The sequence below is a fragment of the Salvelinus namaycush genome, chromosome 19 (genome assembly GCF_016432855.1).
Source record: "Salvelinus namaycush isolate Seneca chromosome 19, SaNama_1.0, whole genome shotgun sequence".
Classification (NCBI taxonomy): domain Eukaryota; kingdom Metazoa; phylum Chordata; class Actinopteri; order Salmoniformes; family Salmonidae; genus Salvelinus; species Salvelinus namaycush.
The window spans coordinates 955,870-978,035 of NC_052325.1; the positions used below are offsets into that span (position 1 = coordinate 955,870).

Sequence of the window (22,166 nt, forward strand, 5' to 3'; positions counted from 1 at the left end):
GGCTAAACACTAGACTGGCATTACCGGCTAAACACTAGACTGGCATTACCGGCTAAACACTAGACTGGCATTACCGGCTAAACACTAGACTGGCAATTGGCATTACCGGCTAAACACTAGACTGGCATTACCGGCTAAACACTAGACTGGCATTACCGGCTAAACACTAGACTGGCATTACCGGCTAAACACTAGACTGGCATTACCGGCTAAACACTAGACTGGCATTACCGGCTAAACACTAGACTGGCATTACCGGCTAAACACTAGACTGGCATTACCGGCTAAACACTAGACTGGCATTACCGGCTAAACACTAGACTGGCATTACCGGCTAAACACTAGACTGGCATTACCGGCTAAACACTAGACTGGCATTACCGGCTAAACACTAGACTGGCATTACCGGCTAAACACTAGACTGGCATTACCGGCTAAACACTAGACTGGCATTACCGGCTAAACACTAGACTGGCATTACCGGCTAAACACTAGACTGGCATTACCGGCTAAACACTAGACTGGCATTACCGGCTAAACACTAGACTGGTATTTTTATTTATTTATTATTTTATTTATTTATTTTTATTTTAGATGTTTTTATTTCACCTTTATTTAACTAGGCAAGTCAGTTAAGAACAAATTCTTATTTTACAATGACGTCCTACTCCGGTAAAAACCCGGACGACGCTTTGTGCCGCCCTATGGGACACCCAATCACGGCCGGATGTGATACAGCCTGGATTTGAACCAGGTATTATAGTGATGCCTCTTTCACTGAGCCTTAGAGACGGCTGCGCCACTCGGGAGCCCAGCTAACATAAACCCTTATACATATATAGGCCTAATTCAAATTAGTGCCTGAGGAAGCTATACGATACACCACTTGGTGTGCTTTGAGTTCAATAATGATAATTTAGACATACAGATTTATACCTACAGAAAGCTGAGACAATCTTCTCTTGAAATGCATTTTTTAAATGTTATACAATTGTTACGGGGAGGGGGGGGTTGAGTGGCTCACTCATTACAACGACCCCCAGTGAAACAGGAAGACACGGCGGCAGACACTTACAGGAATCATGAGGACAATGTACTTGACTGTTTTAGGTGACCGGGTAGAATATCCAGCTCACACCAGTGCGACCAATGTGGGAGTAAATGGTACATATAGGGACGGATATACATTTGTACATCAGACCACAGGAGGAGGTGGCGACACATAGACGTATAGGACAACTGGACACATTAATGTTAGAAGGGACACATCGTCTGCTGATCCTAATAAGGGCAAACATACCAAAGAGCACACCAAGCTAAACATAAGTACGAAGGCCAAAGACATAGGCCCATAGGATAGATGGACATATATTATTTTTAGGACAAGAAGGCTGGTGCTCTTGTCTAGCCTGGTACTATATCGGTTTGTGCTGTCTACAGCCCTGGGCTGGTGCTCTTGTCTAGCCTGGTCCCACATCGGTTTGTGCTGTCTACAGCCCTGGGCTGGTGCTCTTGTCTAGCCTGGTCCCATATCGGTTTGTGCTGTCTACAGCCCTGGGCTGGTGCTCTTGTCTAGCCTGGTCCCATATCGGTTTGTGCTGTCTAGAGCCCTGGGCTGGTGCTCTTGTCTAGCCTGGTCCCATATCGGTTTGTGCTGTCTACAGCCCTGGGCTGGTGCTCTTGTCTAGCCTGGTCCTATATCGGTTTGTGCTGTCTAGAGCCCTGGGCTGGTGCTCTTGTCTAGCCTGGTCCTATATCGGTTTGTGCTGTCTAGAGCCCTGGGCTGGTGCTCTTGTCTAGCCTGGTCCCATATCGGTTTGTGCTGTCTACAGCCCTGGGCTGGTGCTCTTGTCTAGCCTGGTCCCATATCGGTTTGTGCTGTCTACAGCCCTGGGTTACTGCTCTTGTCTAGCCTGGTCCCATTCCGGTTTGTGCTGTCTACAGCCCTGGGCTGGTGCTCTTGTCTAGCCTGGTCCCATTTCGGTTTGTGCTGTCTACAGCCCTGGGCTGGTGCTCTTGTCTAGCCTGGTCCCATATCGGTTTGTGCTGTCTACAGCCCTGGGTTACTGCTCTTGTCTAGCCTGGTCCCATTCCGGTTTGTGCTGTCTACAGCCCTGGGCTGGTGCTCTTGTCTAGCCTGGTCCCATATCGGTTTGTGCTGTCTACAGCCCTGGGTTACTGCGCTTGTCTAGCCTGGTCCTATATCGGTTTGTGCTGTCTAGAGCCCTGGGCTGGTGCTCTTGTCTAGCCTGGTCCCATATCGGTTTGTGCTGTCTAGAGCCCTGGGCTGGTGCTCTTGTCTAGCCTGGTCCCATTTCGGTTTGTGCTGTCTACAGCCCTGGGCTGGTGCTCTTGTCTAGCCTGGTCCCATATCGGTTTGTGCTGTCTACAGCCCTGGGTTACTGCTCTTGTCTAGCCTGGTCCCATTTCGGTTTGTGCTGTCTACAGCCCTGGGCTGGTGCTCTTGTCTAGCCTGGTCCCATATCGTTTTGTGCTGTCTACAGCCCTGGGTTACTGCTCTTGTCTAGCCTGGTCCTATATCGGTTTGTGCTGTCTAGAGCCCTGGGCTGGTGCTCTTGTCTAGCCTGGTCCCATATTGGTTTGTGCTGTCTAGAGCCCTGGGCTGGTGCTCTTGTCTAGCCTGGTCCCATTTCGGTTTGTGCTGTCTACAGCCCTGGGCTGGTGCTCTTGTCTAGCCTGGTCCCATATCGGTTTGTGCTGTCTACAGCCCTGGGTTACTGCTCTTGTCTAGCCTGGTCCCATTTCGGTTTGTGCTGTCTACAGCCCTGGGCTGGTGCTCTTGTCTAGCCTGGTCCCATATCGGTTTGTGCTGTCTACAGCCCTGGGTTACTGCTCTTGTCTAGCCTGGTCCTATATCGGTTTGTGCTGTCTACAGCCCTGGGCTACTGCTCTTGTCTAGCCTGGTCCCATATCGGTTTGTGCTGTCTAGAGCCCTGGGCTGGTGCTCTTGTCTAGCCTGGTCCCATATCGGTTTGTGCTGTCTACAGCCCTGGGCTGGTGCTCTTGTCTAGCCTGGTCCCATTTCGGTTTGTGCTGTCTACAGCCCTGGGCTGGTGCTCTTGTCTAGCCTGGTCCCATATCGGTTTGTGCTGTCTACAGCCCTGGGCTGGTGCTCTTGTCTAGCCTGGTCCCATTTCGGTTTGTGCTGTCTACAGCCCTGGGCTACTGCTCTTGTCTAGCCTGGTCCCATATCGGTTTGTGCTGTCTAGAGCCCTGGGCTGGTGCTCTTGTCTAGCCTGGTCCTATATCGGTTTGTGCTGTCTACAGCCCTGGGCTGGTGCTCTTGTCTAGCCAGGTCCCATATCGGTTTGTGCTGTCTACAGCCCTGGGCTACTGCTCTTGTCTAGCCTGGTCCCATATCGGTTTGTGCTGTCTAGAGCCCTGGGCTGGTGCTCTTGTCTAGCCTGGTCCCATATCGGTTTGTGCTGTCTACAGCTCTGGGCTGGTGCTCTTGTCTAGCCTGGTCCCATATCGGTTTGTGCTGGGACAAACAGACGTGGGACCAGGCTAGTTTTTGTCCAGTCCTGCCTCCTCTTACCTTCTGGTATTCCCTGATGGCCTTGAATCCAGGCGATTTCATATGATGACCCCAGCAGCCAAGCCAATCATGACTTTCTGCAACAATAATACATTCATTTCACACAAATATCAACACAAATGGATATTTTTCTAATTCAATAGGTAAGAAGTAAAAAAACAAGTTCGAGGAGTATAAAGAAGAAGTAAACTCACTCTGAGTGACTTTAAAGTGTGACCTGGCGATGGTGTGTTTGACCACAGTGGGAGTCACAGTGCTCATCTTCCATTTGAGAAGCTTCCTCTGTTCTGGTGGCAGGGACTCCACTGAAACACACAATACCACAGCTACAACTACACGATACCACAGCTACAACTACACGATACCACAGCTACAACTACACGATACCACAGCTACAACTACACGATACCACAGCTACAACTACACGATACCACAGCTACAACTACACGATACCACAGCTACAACTACACGATACCACAGCTACAACTACACGATACCACAGCTACAACTACACGATACCACAGCTACAGCTACACGATACCACAGCTACAGCTACACGATACCACAGCTACAACTACACGATACCACAGCTACAACTACACAATACCACAGCTACAACTACACAATACCACAGCTACAACTACACGATACCACAGCTACAACTACACGATACCACAGCTACAACTACACGATACCACAGCTACAACTACACGATACCACAGCTACAACTACACAATACCACAGCTACAACTACACAATACCACAGCTACAACTACACAATAACACAACTACAACTACACAACACACAGCTACAACTACACAATAACACAGCTACAACTACACAATAACACAGCTACAACTGCACAATAACACACAGCTACAAAATAAGTTACAACTACACAATAACACACAGCTACAACTACACAATAACACACAGCTACACAATAACACACAGCTACACAATAACACACAGCTACACAATAACACACAGCTACAGCTACACAATAACACACAGCTACACAATAACACACAGCTACAACTACACAATAACACACAGCTACAACTACACAATAACACACAGCTACACAATAACACACAGCTACACAATAACACACAGCTACAACTACACAATAACACACAGCTACAACTACACAATAACACACAGCTACACAATAACACACAACTACACAATAACACACAGCTACACAATAACACACAGTTACAACTACACAATAACACAGCTACAACTACACAATAACACAGCTACAGCTACACAATAGCACACAGCTACAACTACACAATAGCACACAGCTACACAATAACACAGCTACAACTACACAATAACACAGCTACAACTACACAATAACCCAGCTACAACTAGGACTACAGGACAACACAACCCAGCTACAACTAGGACTACAGGACAATACAACCCAGCTACAACTAGGACTACAGGACAATACAACCCAGCTACAACTAGGACTACAGGACAATACAACCCAGCTACAACTAGGACTACAGGACAATACAACCCAGCTACAACTAGGACTACAGGACAATACAACACAGCTACAACTAGGACTACAGGACAATACAACTACAACTAGGACTACAGGACAATACAACACAGCTACAACTAGGACTACAGGACAATACAACTACAACTAGGACTACAGGACAATACAACCCAGCTACAACTAGGACTACAGGACAATACAACCCAGCTACAACTAGGACTACAGGACAACACAACACAGCTACAACTAGGACTACAGGACAACACAACCCAGCTACAACTAGGACTACAGGACAACCCAGCTACAACTAGGACTACAGGACAATACAACCCAGCTACAACTAGGACTACAGGACAATACAACCCAGCTACAACTAGGACTACAGGACAATACAACCCAGCTACAACTAGGACTACAGGACAATACAACCCAGCTACAACTAGGACTACAGGACAATACAACCCAGCTACAACTAGGACTACAGGACAATACAACCCAGCTACAACTAGGACTACAGGACAATACAACCCAGCTACAACTAGGACTACAGGACAATACAACCCAGCTACAACTAGGACTACAGGACAATACAACCCAGCTACAACTAGGACTACAGGACAATACAACCCAGCTACAACTAGGACTACAGGACAATACAACCCAGCTACAACTAGGACTACAGGACAATACAACCCAGCTACAACTAGGACTACAGGACAATACAACCCAGCTACAACTAGGACTACAGGACAATACAACCCAGCTACAACTAGGACTACAGGACAATACAACCCAGCTACAACTAGGACTACAGGACAATACAACCCAGCTACAACTAGGACTACAGGACAATACAACCCAGCTACAACTAGGACTACAGGACAATACAACCCAGCTACAACTAGGACTACAGGACAATACAACCCAGCTACAACTAGGACTACAGGACAATACAACCCAGCTACAACTAGGACTACAGGACAATACAACCCAGCTACAACTAGGACTACAGGACAATACAACCCAGCTACAACTAGGACTACAGGACAATACAACCCAGCTACAACTAGGACTACAGGACAATACAACCCAGCTACAACTAGGACTACAGGACAATACAACCCAGCTACAACTAGGACTACAGGACAATACAACCCAGCTACAACCAGGACTACAGGACAATACAACCCAGCTACAACTAGGACTACAGGACAATACAACCCAGCTACAACTAGGACTACAGGACAATACAACCCAGCTACAACTAGGACTACAGGACAATACAACCCAGCTACAACTAGGACTACAGGACAATACAACCCAGCTACAACTAGGACTACAGGACAACACAACCCAGCTACAACTAGGACTACAGGACAACACAACACAGCTACAACTAGGACTACAGGACAATACAACACAGCTACAACTAGGACTACAGGACAATACAACCCAGCTACAACTAGGACTACAGGACAATACAACCCAGCTACAACTAGGACTACAGGACAACACAACACAGCTACAACTAGGACTACAGGACAATACAACTACAACTAGGACTACAGGACAATACAACACAGCTACAACTAGGACTACAGGACAACACAACCCAGCTACAACTAGGACTACAGGACAATACAACCCAGCTACAACTAGGACTACAGGACAATACAACCCAGCTACAACTAGGACTACAGTACAATACAACACAGCTACAACTAGGACTACAGGACAATAACACAGCTACAACTAGGACTACAGGACAATACAACCCAGCTACAACTAGGACTACAGGACAACACAACCCAGCTACAACTAGGACTACAGGACAATACAACCCAGCTACAACTAGGACTACAGGACAATACAACTACAACTAGGACTACAGGACAATACAACCCAGCTACAACTAGGACTACAGGACAATACAACCCAGCTACAACTAGGACTACAGGACAACACAACACAGCTACAACTAGGACTACAGGACAATACAACCCAGCTACAACTAGGACTACAGGACAATACAACCCAGCTACAACTAGGACTACAGGACAACACAACCCAGCTACAACTAGGACTACAGGACAACACAACACAGCTACAACTAGGACTACAGGACAATACAACTACAACTAGGACTACAGGACAATACAACTACAACTAGGACTACAGGACAATACAACTACAACTAGGACTACAGTACCATAGGACTAGAGGGCAGCAATCTCTACATGGAGGATGAGGAAGTTGTACACAATGTTAGGCTTCTGATCTCAACATGTGTACCGTTGTCAACACAGTAAAGCAGTGTCCTACCTCTCTACAGTAGTGCACTACATAGGGAATAGAGCAGTCTACCATTATAAAACGCAGTGAAGGAGTGCCTTACCTCTCTGGTTGGCAGTGCTGAAGTACAGCGTGGGGGGGATGAGGGGGAACATGCTGGGAATCAAAGCTGGCTTCACCTCTTCCTCTAATTCAGGGCTCATCTGCTCCTCATCTGCTACACTGGAACACACAGTAACACACAGTGGCATTAGAACACACTGGAACACACTGTAACACACAGTGGCATTAGAACACACTGGAACACACTGTAACACACAGTGGCATTAGAACACACTGGAACACACAGTAACACACAGTGGCATTAGAACACACTGGAACACACTGTAACACACAGTGGCATTAGAACACACTGGAACACACAGTAACACACAGTGGCATTAGAACACACTGGAACACACAGTAACACACAGTGGCATTAGAACACACTGGAACACACTGTAACACACAGTGGCATTAGAACACACTGGAACACACAGTAACACACAGTGGCATTAGAACACACTGGAACACACTGTAACACACAGTGGCATTAGAACACACTGGAACACACAGTAACACACAGTGGCATTAGAACACACTGGAACACACTGTAACACACAGTGGCATTAGAACACACTGGAACACACAGTAACACACAGTGGCATTAGAACACACTGGAACACACTGTAACACACAGTGGCATTAGAACACACTAACACACAGTGGCATTAGAACACACTGGAACACACTGTAACACACAGTGGCATTAGAACACACTGGAACACACTGTAACACACAGTGGCATTAGAACACACTGGAACACACAGTAACACACAGTGGCATTAGAACACACTAACACACTGTAACACACAGTGGCATTAGAACACACTGGAACACACAGTAACACACAGTGGCATTAGAACACACTGGAACACACTGTAACACACAGTGGCATTAGAACACACTGGAACACACAGTAACACACAGTGGCATTAGAACACACTGGAACACACTGTAACACACAGTGGCATTAGAACACACTGGAACACACAGTAACACACAGTGGCATTAGAACACACTAACACACAGTAACACACAGTGGCATTAGAACACACTGGAACACACAGTAACACACAGTGGCATTAGAACACACTGGAACACACAGTAACACACAGTGGCATTAGAACACACTAACACACAGTGGCATTAGAACACACTGGAACACACAGTAACACACAGTGGCATTAGAACACACTGGAACACACAGTAACACACAGTGGCATTAGAACACACTAACACACAGTAACACACAGTGGCATTAGAACACACTGGAACACACAGTAACACACAGTGGCATTAGAACACACTAACACACAGTAACACAAAGTGGCATTAGAACACACTGGAACACACTGTAACACACAGTGGCATTAGAACACACTGGAACACACTGTAACACACAGTGGCATTAGAACACACTGGAACACACTGTAACACACAGTGGCATTAGAACACACTGGAACACACTGTAACACACAGTGGCATTAGAACACACTGGAACACACTGTAACACACAGTGGCATTAGAACACACAGTGGCATTAGAACACACAGTAACACACAGTGGCATTAGAACACACAGTGGCATTAGAACACACAGTAACACACAGTGGCATTAGAACACACTGGAACAAACAGTGGCATTAGAACACACAGTGGCATTAGAACACACTGGAAGACACAGTGGCATTAGAACACACTGGAACAAACAGTGGCATTAGAACACACAGTGGCATTAGAACACACTGGAACACACAGTGGCATTAGAACACACTGGAAGACACAGTGGCATTAGAACACACAGTGGCATTAGAACACACTGGAAGACACAGTGGCATTAGAACACACTGGAACACACAGTGGCATTAGAACACACTGGAACACACAGTGGCATTAGAACACACTGGAACACACAGTAACACACAGTGGCATTAGAACACACTGGAACACACTGTGGCATTAGAACACACAGTAACACACAGTGGCATTAGAACACACAGTGGCATTAGAACACACTGGAAGACACAGTGGCATTAGAACACACAATGTGGCATTAGAACACACTGGAACACACAGTGGCATTAGAACACACTGGAAGACACAGTGGCATTAGAACACACAGTGGCATTAGAACACACTGGAACACACAGTGGCATTAGAACACACTGGAACACACAGTGGCATTAGAACACACTGGAACACACAGTGGCATTAGAACACACTGGAACACACAGTAACACACAGTGGCATTAGAATACACTGGAACACACTGTGGCATTAGAACACACAGTAACACACAGTGGCATTAGAACACACTGGAAGACACAGTGGCATTAGAACACACAGTGGCATTAGAACACACTGGAACACACAGTGGCATTAGAACACACTGGAACACACAGTGGCATTAGAACACACTATAACACACTGTAACACACAGTGGCATTAGAACACACTATAACACACAGTGGCATTAGAACACACTATAACACACTGGAACACACAGTTGCATTAGAACACACAGTAACACACAGTGGCATTAGAACACACTGCAACACAGTAACACACTGTAACACACTAACACACAGTAACACACAGTGGCATTAAAACACACTGTAACACACAATAACACACAGTAACACACAGTGGCATTAGAACACACTGTAACACACAATAACACACAGTGGCATTAAAACACACTGTAACACACAATAACACACAGTAACACACAGTGGCATTAGAACACACTGCAACACAGTAACACACAATAACACACTGTAACACACAGTGGCATTAAAACAGGGAGGATGCAATAAGTCATACTAACAGCGAACACTGAGAACACTGGGAATATTATCAAAAACACATTTCCAGACAGGTTTCTTCTTCCCTGCCGACTATTCAGTTAACACCAGGTTCCATTCTGCCACACAGACAACATGTTGCCTGGTCATCCACGTCCAGAACAGAGGGGCTAAAACAACAAGACTAGTTGATACCTAGCAGGCCATGTCACTGGTTTAAAGCTACCGTTTCGCCCTGAGTTGTTTCGCCCAGAGTTAGCTCAGCCATGTCGTTGGAACGACGGGAGACATTCGGTTAAAAAAGATATATAATTTTTTTAAAGTCTATTTTAAACCAAACCATTACACCACCTTCAAGATTAATCAATAAAAACTGCAAACACATTCCGTTACAACGGTCTTCCTCCTAGTCAACGGTCTTCCTCCTAATCAACGGTCTTCCTCCTAATCAACGGTCTTCCTCCTAATCAACGGTCTTCCTCCTAATCAACGGTCTTCCTCCTAATCAACGGGTCTTCCTCCTAATCAACGGGTCTTCCTCCTAATCAACGGGTCTTCCTCCTAATCAACGGGTCTTCCTCCTAATCAACGGGTCTTCCTCCTAATCAACGGGTCTTCCTCCTAATCAACGGGTCTTCCTCCTAATCAACGGGTCTTCCTCCTAATCAACGGGTCTTCCTCCTAATCAACGGGTCTTCCTCCTAATCAACGGGTCTTCCTCCTAATCAACGGGTCTTCCTCCTAATCAACGGGTCTTCCTCCTAATCAACGGGTCTTCCTCCTAATCAACGGTCTTCCTCCTAATCAACGGTCTTCCTCCTAATCAACGGTCTTCCTCCTAATCAACGGTCTTCCTCCTAATCAACGGTCAATTGTCTGATAAATGGCAAATATCTGGGCAAAGAATTGAACGACAAAACCCACATGAAAGTCACGTATGATGCTGTTCCACCTCTCTGGATCTGTTCTGTTGTACTGGGAATGAATGGCATTGCCTTGGAGATAACAGGCCTACTCTACATGGGCTGCCTCGGAGATAACAGTCCTACTCTACATGGGCTGCCTTGGAGATAACAGGCCTACTCTACATGGGCTGCCTCGGAGATAACAGGCCTACTCTACATGGGCTGCCTTTGAGATAACAGGCCTACTCTACATGGGCTGACTAGGAGATAACAGGCCTACTCTACCCTCTACATGGGCTGACTAGGAGATAACAGGTCTACTCTACCCTCTACATGGGCTGACTAGGAGATAACAGGCCTACTCTACTCTCTACATGGGCTGACTAAGAGATAACAGGCCTACTCTACATGGGCTGACTAGGAGAAAATAGGCCTACTCTACATGGGCTGACTAGGAGATAACAGGCCTACTCTACTCTCTACATGGGCGGACTAGGAGATAACAAGCCTACTCTACTCTATACGGGCTGACTAGGAGATAACAGGCCTACTCTACCCTATACATGGGCTGACTAGGAGATAACAGGCCTACTCTACATGGGCTGACTAGGAGATAACAGGCCTACTCTACATGGGCTAACTAGGAGATAACAGGCCTACTCTACATGGGCTAACTAGGAGATAACAGGCCTACTCTACATGGGCTAACTAGGAGATAACAGGCCTACTCTACATGGGCTGCCTTGGAGATAACAGGCCTACTCTACATGGGCTGCCTTGGAGATAACAGGCCTACTCTACATGGGCTGCCTTGGAGATAACAGGCCTACTCTACATGGGCTGCCTTGGAGATAACAGGCCTACTCTACATGGGCTGCCTTGGAGATAACAGGCCTACTCTACATGGGCTGACTAGGAGATAATAGGCCTACTCTACATGGGCTGACTAGGAGATAACAGGCCTACTCTACATGGGCTGCCTTGGAGATAACAGGCCTACTCTACATGGGCTGACTAGGAGATAACAGGCCTACTCTACCCTCTACATGGGCTGACTAGGAGATAACAGGTCTACTCTACCCTCTACATGGGCTGACTAGGAGATAACAGGCCTACTCTACATGGGCTGCCTTGGAGATAACAGGCCTAGTCTACATGGGCTGCCTTGGAGATAACAGGCCTACTCTACATGGGCTGACTAGGAGATAACAGGCCTACTCTACATGGGCTGACTAGGAGATAACAGGCCTACTCTACATGGGCTGCCTAGGAGATAACAGGCCTACTCTACATGGGCTGCCTAGGAGATAACAGGCCTACTCTACATGGGCTGCCTTGGAGATAACAGGCCTACTCTACATGGGCTGCCTTGGAGATAACAGGCCTACTCTACATGGGCTGACTAGGAGATAATAGGCCTACTCTACATGGGCTGACTAGGAGATAACAGGCCTACTCTACATGGGCTGCCTTGGAGATAACAGGCCTACTCTACATGGGCTGACTAGGAGATAACAGGCCTACTCTACCCTCTACATGGGCTGACTAGGAGATAACAGGTCTACTCTACCCTCTACATGGGCTGACTAGGAGATAACAGGCCTACTCTACATGGGCTGCCTTGGAGATAACAGGCCTAGTCTACATGGGCTGCCTTGGAGATAACAGGCCTACTCTACATGGGCTGACTAGGAGATAACAGGCCTACTCTACATGGGCTGACTAGGAGATAACAGGCCTACTCTACATGGGCTGCCTAGGAGATAACAGGCCTACTCTACATGGGCTGCCTAGGAGATAACAGGCCTACTCTACATGGGCTGCCTTGGAGATAACAGGCCTACTCTACATGGGCTGCCTTGGAGATAACAGGCCTACTCTACATGGGCTGACTAGGAGATAATAGGCCTACTCTACATGGGCTGACTAGGAGATAACAGGCCTACTCTACATGGGCTGCCTTGGAGATAACAGGCCTACTCTACATGGGCTGACTAGGAGATAACAGGCCTACTCTACCCTCTACATGGGCTGACTAGGAGATAACAGGTCTACTCTACCCTCTACATGGGCTGACTAGGAGATAACAGGCCTACTCTACATGGGCTGCCTTGGAGATAACAGGCCTAGTCTACATGGGCTGCCTTGGAGATAACAGGCCTACTCTACATGGGCCTCAGCTGAAAGAAGAAAACCAAAACGGCCTAAAACAAATCAACAAATCAGCTGGGCCGTCATGCTACGGCCAAACGCTATCGGAGCCCGTTATCGAAGGATAGTTTCCACTTCAAAATCAATGATTGACAATTGGTAGACCTTCCCACTAGCCTCTGTGCTTTCAACCTTTCACCAGCAGCAACCATTAGAACAAACAAAAAGTCACATATTCTCTCCTGGGTTTTTGTAATCGTAGTGCCAGGGAACTGTCAGGTGTCCCGACTAGGAGGGCCATTGGAATTAGGAACGGTCATTCTACAGAGTTCTAGCCACAACAGGATGAAAAATGACTACTGTCTTCACATATTAATAATAAGCTTTTATCTACAATAATTGTTGTTGTTTCCCCCCCCAGAGTTTGTGTCAAGTGTTCCTGGCATTGTAAAGACTATTATCTATAACTAACTGAACTTTCTGTTAATCTCAACGATGCCTACATGACAGGTGTGAAACCATGTTGAGAAATATAGCGTACTCTCTGGTCCGTTTCAGATTCATTTGATGACCCGGGTGAATTTGTGGTCTGACAGATAACCAAAACAGACCTGACATCAATGTCACAATATAGACCATCACAATTCAATTCTAAAAATAAAAACTTTAAAAAAACATATTTTTCTTTGAATACATCTCTGTACAGACAAAACCTTAGAAACCAGAAAGATTTGAATAGAATAATTGCAATAACATAGTAATTTAAAAAATACACAAACTATTCAAACAATGTCAATGATTTTGAAAAACATTAAATAAAAAAACGAAAAACCTGAAGCTATGAAACTTACTGGACGGGCATGGAGGCTGTGGATGAGGCATCGTTTATAGAGGAGCAGTCAGAGCCATCTGAGGACAAACAGGATATATAGTATTCATTATATTAGCCTAGCTACAGCAGTCAGCCCCATCTGAGGACAAACCGGATATATAGTATTCATTATATTAGCCTAGCTACAGCAGTCAGAGCCATCTGAGGACAAACAGGATATATAGTATTCATTATATTAGCCTAGCTACAGCAGTCAGAGCCATCTGAGGACAAACAGGATATATAGTATTCATTATATTAGCCTAGCTACAGCAGTCAGAGCCATCTGAGGACAAACAGGATATATAGTATTCATTATATTAGCCTAGCTACAGCAGTCAGAGCCATCTGAGGACAAACAGGATATATAGTATTCATTATATTAGCCTAGCTACAGCAGTCAGCCCCATCTGAGGACAAACAGGATATATAGTATTCATTATATTAACCTAGTATTCATTATATTAGCCTAGCTACAGCAGTCAGAGCCGTCTGAGGACAAACAGGATATATAGTATTCATTATATTAACCTAGTATTCATTATATTAGCCTAGCTACAGCAGTCAGCCCCATCTGAGGACAAACCGGATATATAGTATTCATTATATTAGCCTAGCTACAGCAGTCAGCCCCATCTGAGGACAAACCGGATATATAGTATTCATTATATTAACCTAGTATTCATTATATTAGCCTAGCTACAGCAGTCAGCCCCATCTGAGGACAAACAGGATATATAGTATTCATTATATTAGCCTAGCTACAGCAGTCAGAGCCATCTGAGGACAAACAGGATATATAGTATTCATTATATTAGCCTAGCTACAGCAGTCAGCCCCATCTGAGGACAAACAGGATATATAGTATTCATTATATTAACCTAGTATTCATTATATTAGCCTAGCTACAGCAGTCAGAGCCGTCTGAGGACAAACAGGATATATAGTATTCATTATATTAGCCTAGCTACAGCAGTCAGCCCCATCTGAGGACAAACAGGATATATAGTATTCATTATATTAACCTAGTATTCATTATATTAGCCTAGCTACAGCAGTCAGAGCCATCTGAGGACAAACCGGATATATAGTATTCATTATATTAACCTAGTATTCATTATATTAGCCTAGCTACAGCAGTCAGCCCCATCTGAGGACAAACAGGATATATAGTATTCATTATATTAGCCTAGCTACAGCAGTCAGCCCCATCTGAGGACAAACAGGATATATAGTATTCATTATATTAGCCTAGTATTCATTATATTAGCCTAGCTACAGCAGTCAGACCCATCTGAGGACAAACAGGATATATAGTATTCATTATATTAGCCTAGCTACAGCAGTCAGCCCCATCTGAGGACAAACAGGATATATAGTATTCATTATATTAGCCTAGCTACAGCAGTCAGAGCCATCTGAGGACAAACAGGATATATAGTATTCATTATATTAGCCTAGCTACAGCAGTCAGAGCCATCTGAGGACAAACAGGATATATAGTATTCATTATATTAGCCTAGCTACAGCAGTCAGCCCCATCTGAGGACAAACAGGATATATAGTATTCATTATATTAACCTAGTATTCATTATATTAGCCTAGCTACAGCAGTCAGAGCCATCTGAGGACAAACAGGATATATAGTATTCATTATATTAGCCTAGCTACAGCAGTCAGCCCCATCTGAGGACAAACCGGATATATAGTATTCATTATATTAACCTAGTATTCATTATATTAGCCTAGCTACAGCAGTCAGAGCCATCTGAGGACAAACAGGATATATAGTATTCATTATATTAGCCTAGCTACAGCAGTCAGCCCCATCTGAGGACAAACAGGATATATAGTATTCATTATATTAGCCTAGTATTCATTATATTAGCCTAGCTACAGCAGTCAGACCCATCTGAGGACAAACAGGATATATAGTATTCATTATATTAGCCTAGCTACAGCAGTCAGAGCCATCTGAGGACAAACAGGATATATAGTATTCATTATATTAGCCTAGTATTCATTATATTAGCCTAGCTACAGCAGTCAGAGCCATCTGAGGACAAACAGGATATATAGTATTCATTATATTAGCCTAGCTACAGCAGTCAGCCCCATCTGAGGACAAACAGGATATATAGTATTCATTATATTAGCCTGGTATTCATTATATTAGCCTAGCTACAGCAGTCAGAGCCATCTGAGGACAAACAGGATATATAGTATTCATTATATTAACCTAGTATTCATTATATTAGCCTAGCTACAGCAGTCAGCCCCATCTGAGGACAAACCGGATATATAGTATTCATTATATTAGCCTAGCTACAGCAGTCAGCCCCATCTGAGGACAAACCGGATATATAGTATTCATTATATTAACCTAGTATTCATTATATTAGCCTAGCTACAGCAGTCAGCCCCATCTGAGGACAAACAGGATATATAGTATTCATTATATTAGCCTAGCTACAGCAGTCAGAGCCATCTGAGGACAAACAGGATATATAGTATTCATTATATTAGCCTAGCTACAGCAGTCAGCCCCATCTGAGGACAAACCGGATATATAGTATTCATTATATTAACCTAGCTACAGCAGTCAGAGCCATCTGAGGACAAACAGGATATATAGTATTCATTATATTAGCCTAGCTACAGCAGTCAGCCCCATCTGAGGACAAACCGGATATATAGTATTCATTATATTAGCCTAGCTACAGCAGTCAGCCCCATCTGAGGACAAACAGGATATATAGTATTCATTATATTAACCTAGTATTCATTATATTAGCCTAGCTACAGCAGTCAGAGCCATCTGAGGACAAACAGGATATATAGTATTCATTATATTAACCTAGTATTCATTATATTAGCCTAGCTACAGCAGTCAGCCCCATCTGAGGACAAACAGGATATATAGTATTCATTATATTAGCCTAGCTACAGCAGTCAGCCCCATCTGAGGACAAACAGGATATATAGTATTCATTATATTAGCCTAGTATTCATTATATTAGCCTAGCTACAGCAGTCAGCCCCATCTGAGGACAAACAGGATATATAGTATTCATTATATTAGCCTAGCTACAGCAGTCATATTAAGTGGTGTCATTTTCACAATGTCTAGATGATGAGGGGTTCAATGATTAGTTAAAGGGATCTTCCTCACCATCATCATCATCATCATCACCACCACCACTGCAGTCATCCAGCTCATCATCAGGAAACTCTTCATCCCTTGCGTCTCCATCCTCCTGCATGGCAACACTCTCTGGACTGTATGGACAGACAGGAAGAAAAAAAAAACTCAAAACTAGACATCTGATAGGTTAATCTGTAAAGCATTTTTTTACTATCCCTCACTGAGTCCCATGGACAAACAACACAGAAGAACGTATGGACAGACACAACATACTGTTAATCTCATGATAAACACAAATAATACAAAAGCAGGACACTTAGCCTATACTTAGCCTATACTTAGCCTATACTTAGCTTACATAATTGAGTTTAATAATTCCTCCTCCTCCTATCAAATCAGCCACTTTGACCTCTGTAAAAATGTGACAAAACACAATAAATGTACAGGTGATCTACTTCCTGGGATACTTCTGGGATGTTGACAACGAGGCCTTTTTTATTTACTTCCACAGAGTCAGATCAACTCATGTGGATACCATTTTCGTACGTCTCTGTGTCCAGTACGAAGGAAGTTGAAGAGTGGCAGGTTAGCGAGCCAATGCTAACTAGTGTTAGCACGATGAAGAAGTCTATGGGTATATGCTAACAGATACCCATAAGGCTCTATTTTTATCAAACCTAACGCAAAGGTCAATCTAAGCGCAGGCGGTAACGCTGTAGGTTCAGGGGCGTGTTAGAAATATTTTTGTTTGGGGGGGGGGGGGGGGGGGGGGGGCTGGCTGGATTTTGATGAATTAAAAACAAGTTGTGGGTGTGTCGAGGCTTGGCCCCTCACCGGCCAATCAGAACGTGCTCCATGGCAAAATATGTGGTTGCTTCAAGCTGTGTATTTACAGTATTTTATGTGTTGCCTTGGAATCAACTGCACTTCTAATGTTAGTCCTTTATTAAATAGCTTACAGAAGTTAAATGACAAAATCTAGACCTATATTTGACGAAATTGCAAACTAACATGCATTTGACGCTAGCGCCGCCTTAACGCCAGCCGGAAATAGAGCCCATAGGCTTCCAGTCATTGCGCTACCGCTAGTTAGCAATTACACTGGCGCTAGTTAGCAATTACACTGGCACTAGCTAGCAATTACACTGGCGCTAGCTAGCAATTACACTGGCGCTAGCTAGCAATTACACTAGCGCTAGTTAGCAATTACACTAGCGCTAGCTAGCAATTACACTGGCGCTAGTGTAACAGTATAAATTTAAACCGTCCCCTCGCCCCGACACGGGCGCGAACCAGGGACCCTCTGCACACATCAACAACAGTCACCCACGAAGCATCGTTACCCATCGCTCCACAAAGGCCGCGGCCCTTGCAGAGCAAGGGTCAACACTACTTCTAGGTTTCAGAGCAAGTGACGTAACTGATTGAAACGCTACTAGCGCGTACCCGCTAACTAGCTAGCCATTTCACATCCGTTACACTCACCCCTCTTTCAACCTCCTCCTTTTCCGCAGCAACCAGTGATCCGGGTCAACAGCATCAATGTAACAGTATAACTTTAGTACGTCCCCTCGCCCCGACACGGGCGCGAACCAGGGACCCTCTGCACACATCAACAACGGTCGCCCACGAAGCATCGTTACCCATCGCTCCACAAAGGCCACGGCCCTTGCAGAGCAAGGGTCAACACTACTTCTAGGTTTCAGAGCAAGTGACGTAACTGATTGAAACGCTACTAGCGCGTACCCGCTAACTAGCTAGCCATTTCACATCCGTTACACTAGTTAGCAATTACATTAGCGCTAGTTAGCAATTACACTAGCGCTAGCTAGCAATTACACTAGGGCTAGCTAGCAATTACACTAGCGCTAGCTAGCAATTACACTGGCGCTAGCTAGCAATTACACTAGCGCTAGCTAGCAATTACACTAGCTAGCAATTACACTGGCGCTAGTTAGCAATTACACTAGCGCTAGCTAGCAATTACACTGGCGCTAGCTAGCAATTACACTGGCGCTAGTTAGCAATTACACTGGCGCTAGTTAGCAATTACACTGGCGCTAGTTAGCAATTACACTGGCGCTAGCTAGCAATCACACTGGCGCTTGTTAGCAACTTCCTTACAAACGCAGAGACATAAAAATGGTATCCACGAGTTCACCTGACCCTGGGGATGTAGATAAAGGGCCTCTTTGCCAACATCCAGAAGTATTCCTTTAAGTAGATCACCAGTACATTTATAGACGTCAAAGCGGGTGACAGGAGGAGGAATTAAGCTCGATTGTGTACATATCACTTTTTCAATGCTCAAAACATGCTATGATCTAGTCTAACCATCGCCTGTAGAATGTGAGAGAGCACTGACCTGGGGAGCTGAGGTGACTCAGTAGCCTGCTGTTCCTCTTCCAGGGCAGGTAGGGACTGGGAGGGGCTGTTGCTGTGCCCCCCCTGTAGAGACAGGACACTCCTCTCCTTGGTCAGGTGTAAGGCAGATATCTGGGTCGTTACCGAGGTGACAGAAGGCCTCCAACTCTGAGTAGACCCTGAACACGACTCAGAACCCACCTCAGTGTTCTCTGGGATGGAACTAGCACCAGAACTAACTGTGGCACTGGCCTGGGTAGGGGACTGGGTTAGAGTCATCCCTGCACCAGAACTAGCTGTGGCACTGGCCTGGGTAGGGGACTGGGTTAGAGTCATCCCTGCACCAGAACTAACTGTGGCACTGGCCTGGGTAGGGGACTGGGTTAGAGTCATCCCTGCACCAGAACTAGCTGTGGCACTGGCCTGGGTAGGGGACTGGGTTAGAGTCATCCCTGCACCAGAACTAGCTGTGGCACTGGCCTGGGTAGGGGACTGGGTTAGAGTCATCCCTGCACCAGAACTAGCTGTGGCACTGGCCTGGGTAGGGGACTGGGTTAGAGTCATCCCTGCACCAGAACTAACTGTGGCACTGGCCTGGGTAGGGGACTGGGTTAGAGTCATCCCTGCACCAGAACTAGCTGTGGCACTGGCCTGGGTAGGGGACTGGGTTAGAGTCATCCCTGCACCAGAACTAGCTGTGGCACTGGCCTGGGTAGGGGACTGGGTTAGAGTCATCCCTGCACCAGAACTAACTGTGGCACTGGCCTGGGTAGGGGACTGGGTTAGAGTCATCCCTGCACCAGAACTAGCTGTGGCACTGGCCTGGGTAGGGGACTGGGTTAGAGTCATCCCTGCGTGGGGTAGAGGTGCCATGGAGGCTGCTGTGCTCCTACTGTTTGTTGTTGTGGCGTTGCTGTCGAGGCTGAAGGCACTGGAGGTCTCCATGGACACGGGAGAGACAGAGGGCTCCGTCTCCTGGTCTCTCTTAGTAAGGCAGAGTGGTACAGAGGGTTTGGCTGGAGCAAGGCTGTGGATGACTGAGACAGAGCTAGTAGTCACGACTTTGTCCATCTTGACTGGATCCATGTTGGACCCTGAGGGTCCAGTAGTAACTCCGTTAACAGTCTCGTTCCTGGGATGAGGGGCGAGCGCGTCTCGTGACTGTGTCAGCTTCCTCACAGTCTCAGTGAACTCCAACTCAGAGTTGAACTTCCTGATTCTCTCTGCCGGTGTGTTAGGAGGAGTTCCAGGAGTTCCGTGGCCAACAGGACAACACCCCAGCCTCTGGGGGTGGTCCGCCCCCTCCATTTCTGCTGCCACCAGGCTTTCAAACTGACATGGGTCCTGAAGCTTCCAGATCTGATTCTGTGCCACAGCAAGGTGGTGGGCTGATCTATCCTGAAAAGGAACAGTGTTGGGGGGGTGGGGTGTGTGTGTGAACATAGCCTGTGTTTTACCGTCCACATTGTCCCCCCCACGGCAATAGGAATCTGACTGGGTCAGGGGGGACAAAGGTATTGCTGAGTCTCTTGTCTGGGTAGTCTCTTGTCTGGGACGGGAAGGCACTTTACCCATAGTGGGCCTCATAAACCCTTTGCTATTGTCTCTCAGCTTGCCACTGGTCCAGGAGACTGACTGGTTGGTGGGCATGCTGGTGGTGGTGCTTTCAGCAGGCTGTGACGCTGAGTTTAAGATGCGTTCTGCCTTTGGTGGAGATGGACACGTGGGATAGGGCGCAGGCTGGAGTGACAAGGCTCTTTTGCGGGGCCAGGATCCGTGCCTGTAACTGTGAACGGTTGGCTCCAACACAGCAGGGTTATGTCCGTATGAGATAACGTCAGAGCTACCAGGACACTGTGGCTTGTTAGCTAGTTTAGTGGCTGCAGGCACAGAAAGGTTGAAGGCACGTTGTAGAGGGGTTTCCCTGAGGCACTATGAAGCTGGTTCTTCTGAGTTTGATCCACCCTCACATTCAGCTGGCCTATAGAGTCACTGGCAACGCCGGGAGACACTGACAAGAGTACTGAAGAGGCTTCTCTCTGGGGCTAAGGGGACTAGTGTGACTGTTAGCCGTATGAAACACTGTAGACTTGGCTCGAATAATGAGGGTTGATGACCGGGAGCAGGAGGCCCGTGTTTTCAACTAGTCTTCAGCTCAAATTAGAAGACATCAAGAGCCATCTCACACCCTCCTGGCATGGATTTATCTGGGAATTGAGGGAGTTAGGGGATTACCATGCAACAAACAAATCAATTTATGAAATTAAAAACCAGAATCACCAAAGTTGACACAGGTGGTTGATGACAACATGAAACTGTAAAGCTGCGTCAACGTCATTTCCAACATGACGTGAATGTGGCATGATTTTCGAGTTCCCCCACTTGGGCTGTATCAGAATCAACCAATAGTAAGCTTTACGCAAATAACACGTTCCCTTTAACTCGGTGGCCCCGAGT

At 46.0% G+C, this 22,166-nt stretch overlaps 1 protein-coding gene across 3 annotated transcripts in view; it reads right to left on the bottom strand.

The window, feature by feature from the left end:
- The window catches only part of LOC120064055 (tubulin polyglutamylase TTLL4-like), a 34,738-nt gene that overhangs the window by 11,582 nt on the left and 990 nt on the right, over nt 1-22,166 (bottom strand). For 2 of the 3 annotated variants that reach the window (XM_039014378.1, XM_039014380.1), the window contains exons 2-7: nt 19,711-21,916; nt 17,373-17,479; nt 14,181-14,238; nt 7,472-7,590; nt 3,754-3,864; nt 3,560-3,636 (exon numbers count right to left, since the gene is read on the bottom strand). In XM_039014378.1, coding sequence (XP_038870306.1) covers nt 3,560-3,636; nt 3,754-3,864; nt 7,472-7,590; nt 14,181-14,238; nt 17,373-17,479; nt 19,711-21,359 — 2,121 coding nt within the window. In that variant the 5' untranslated portion in view covers nt 21,360-21,916. The remainder of the gene's footprint in view (nt 1-3,559; nt 3,637-3,753; nt 3,865-7,471; nt 7,591-14,180; nt 14,239-17,372; nt 17,480-19,710; nt 21,917-22,166) is intronic. The other variant, XM_039014379.1, reaches the window with a different exon arrangement.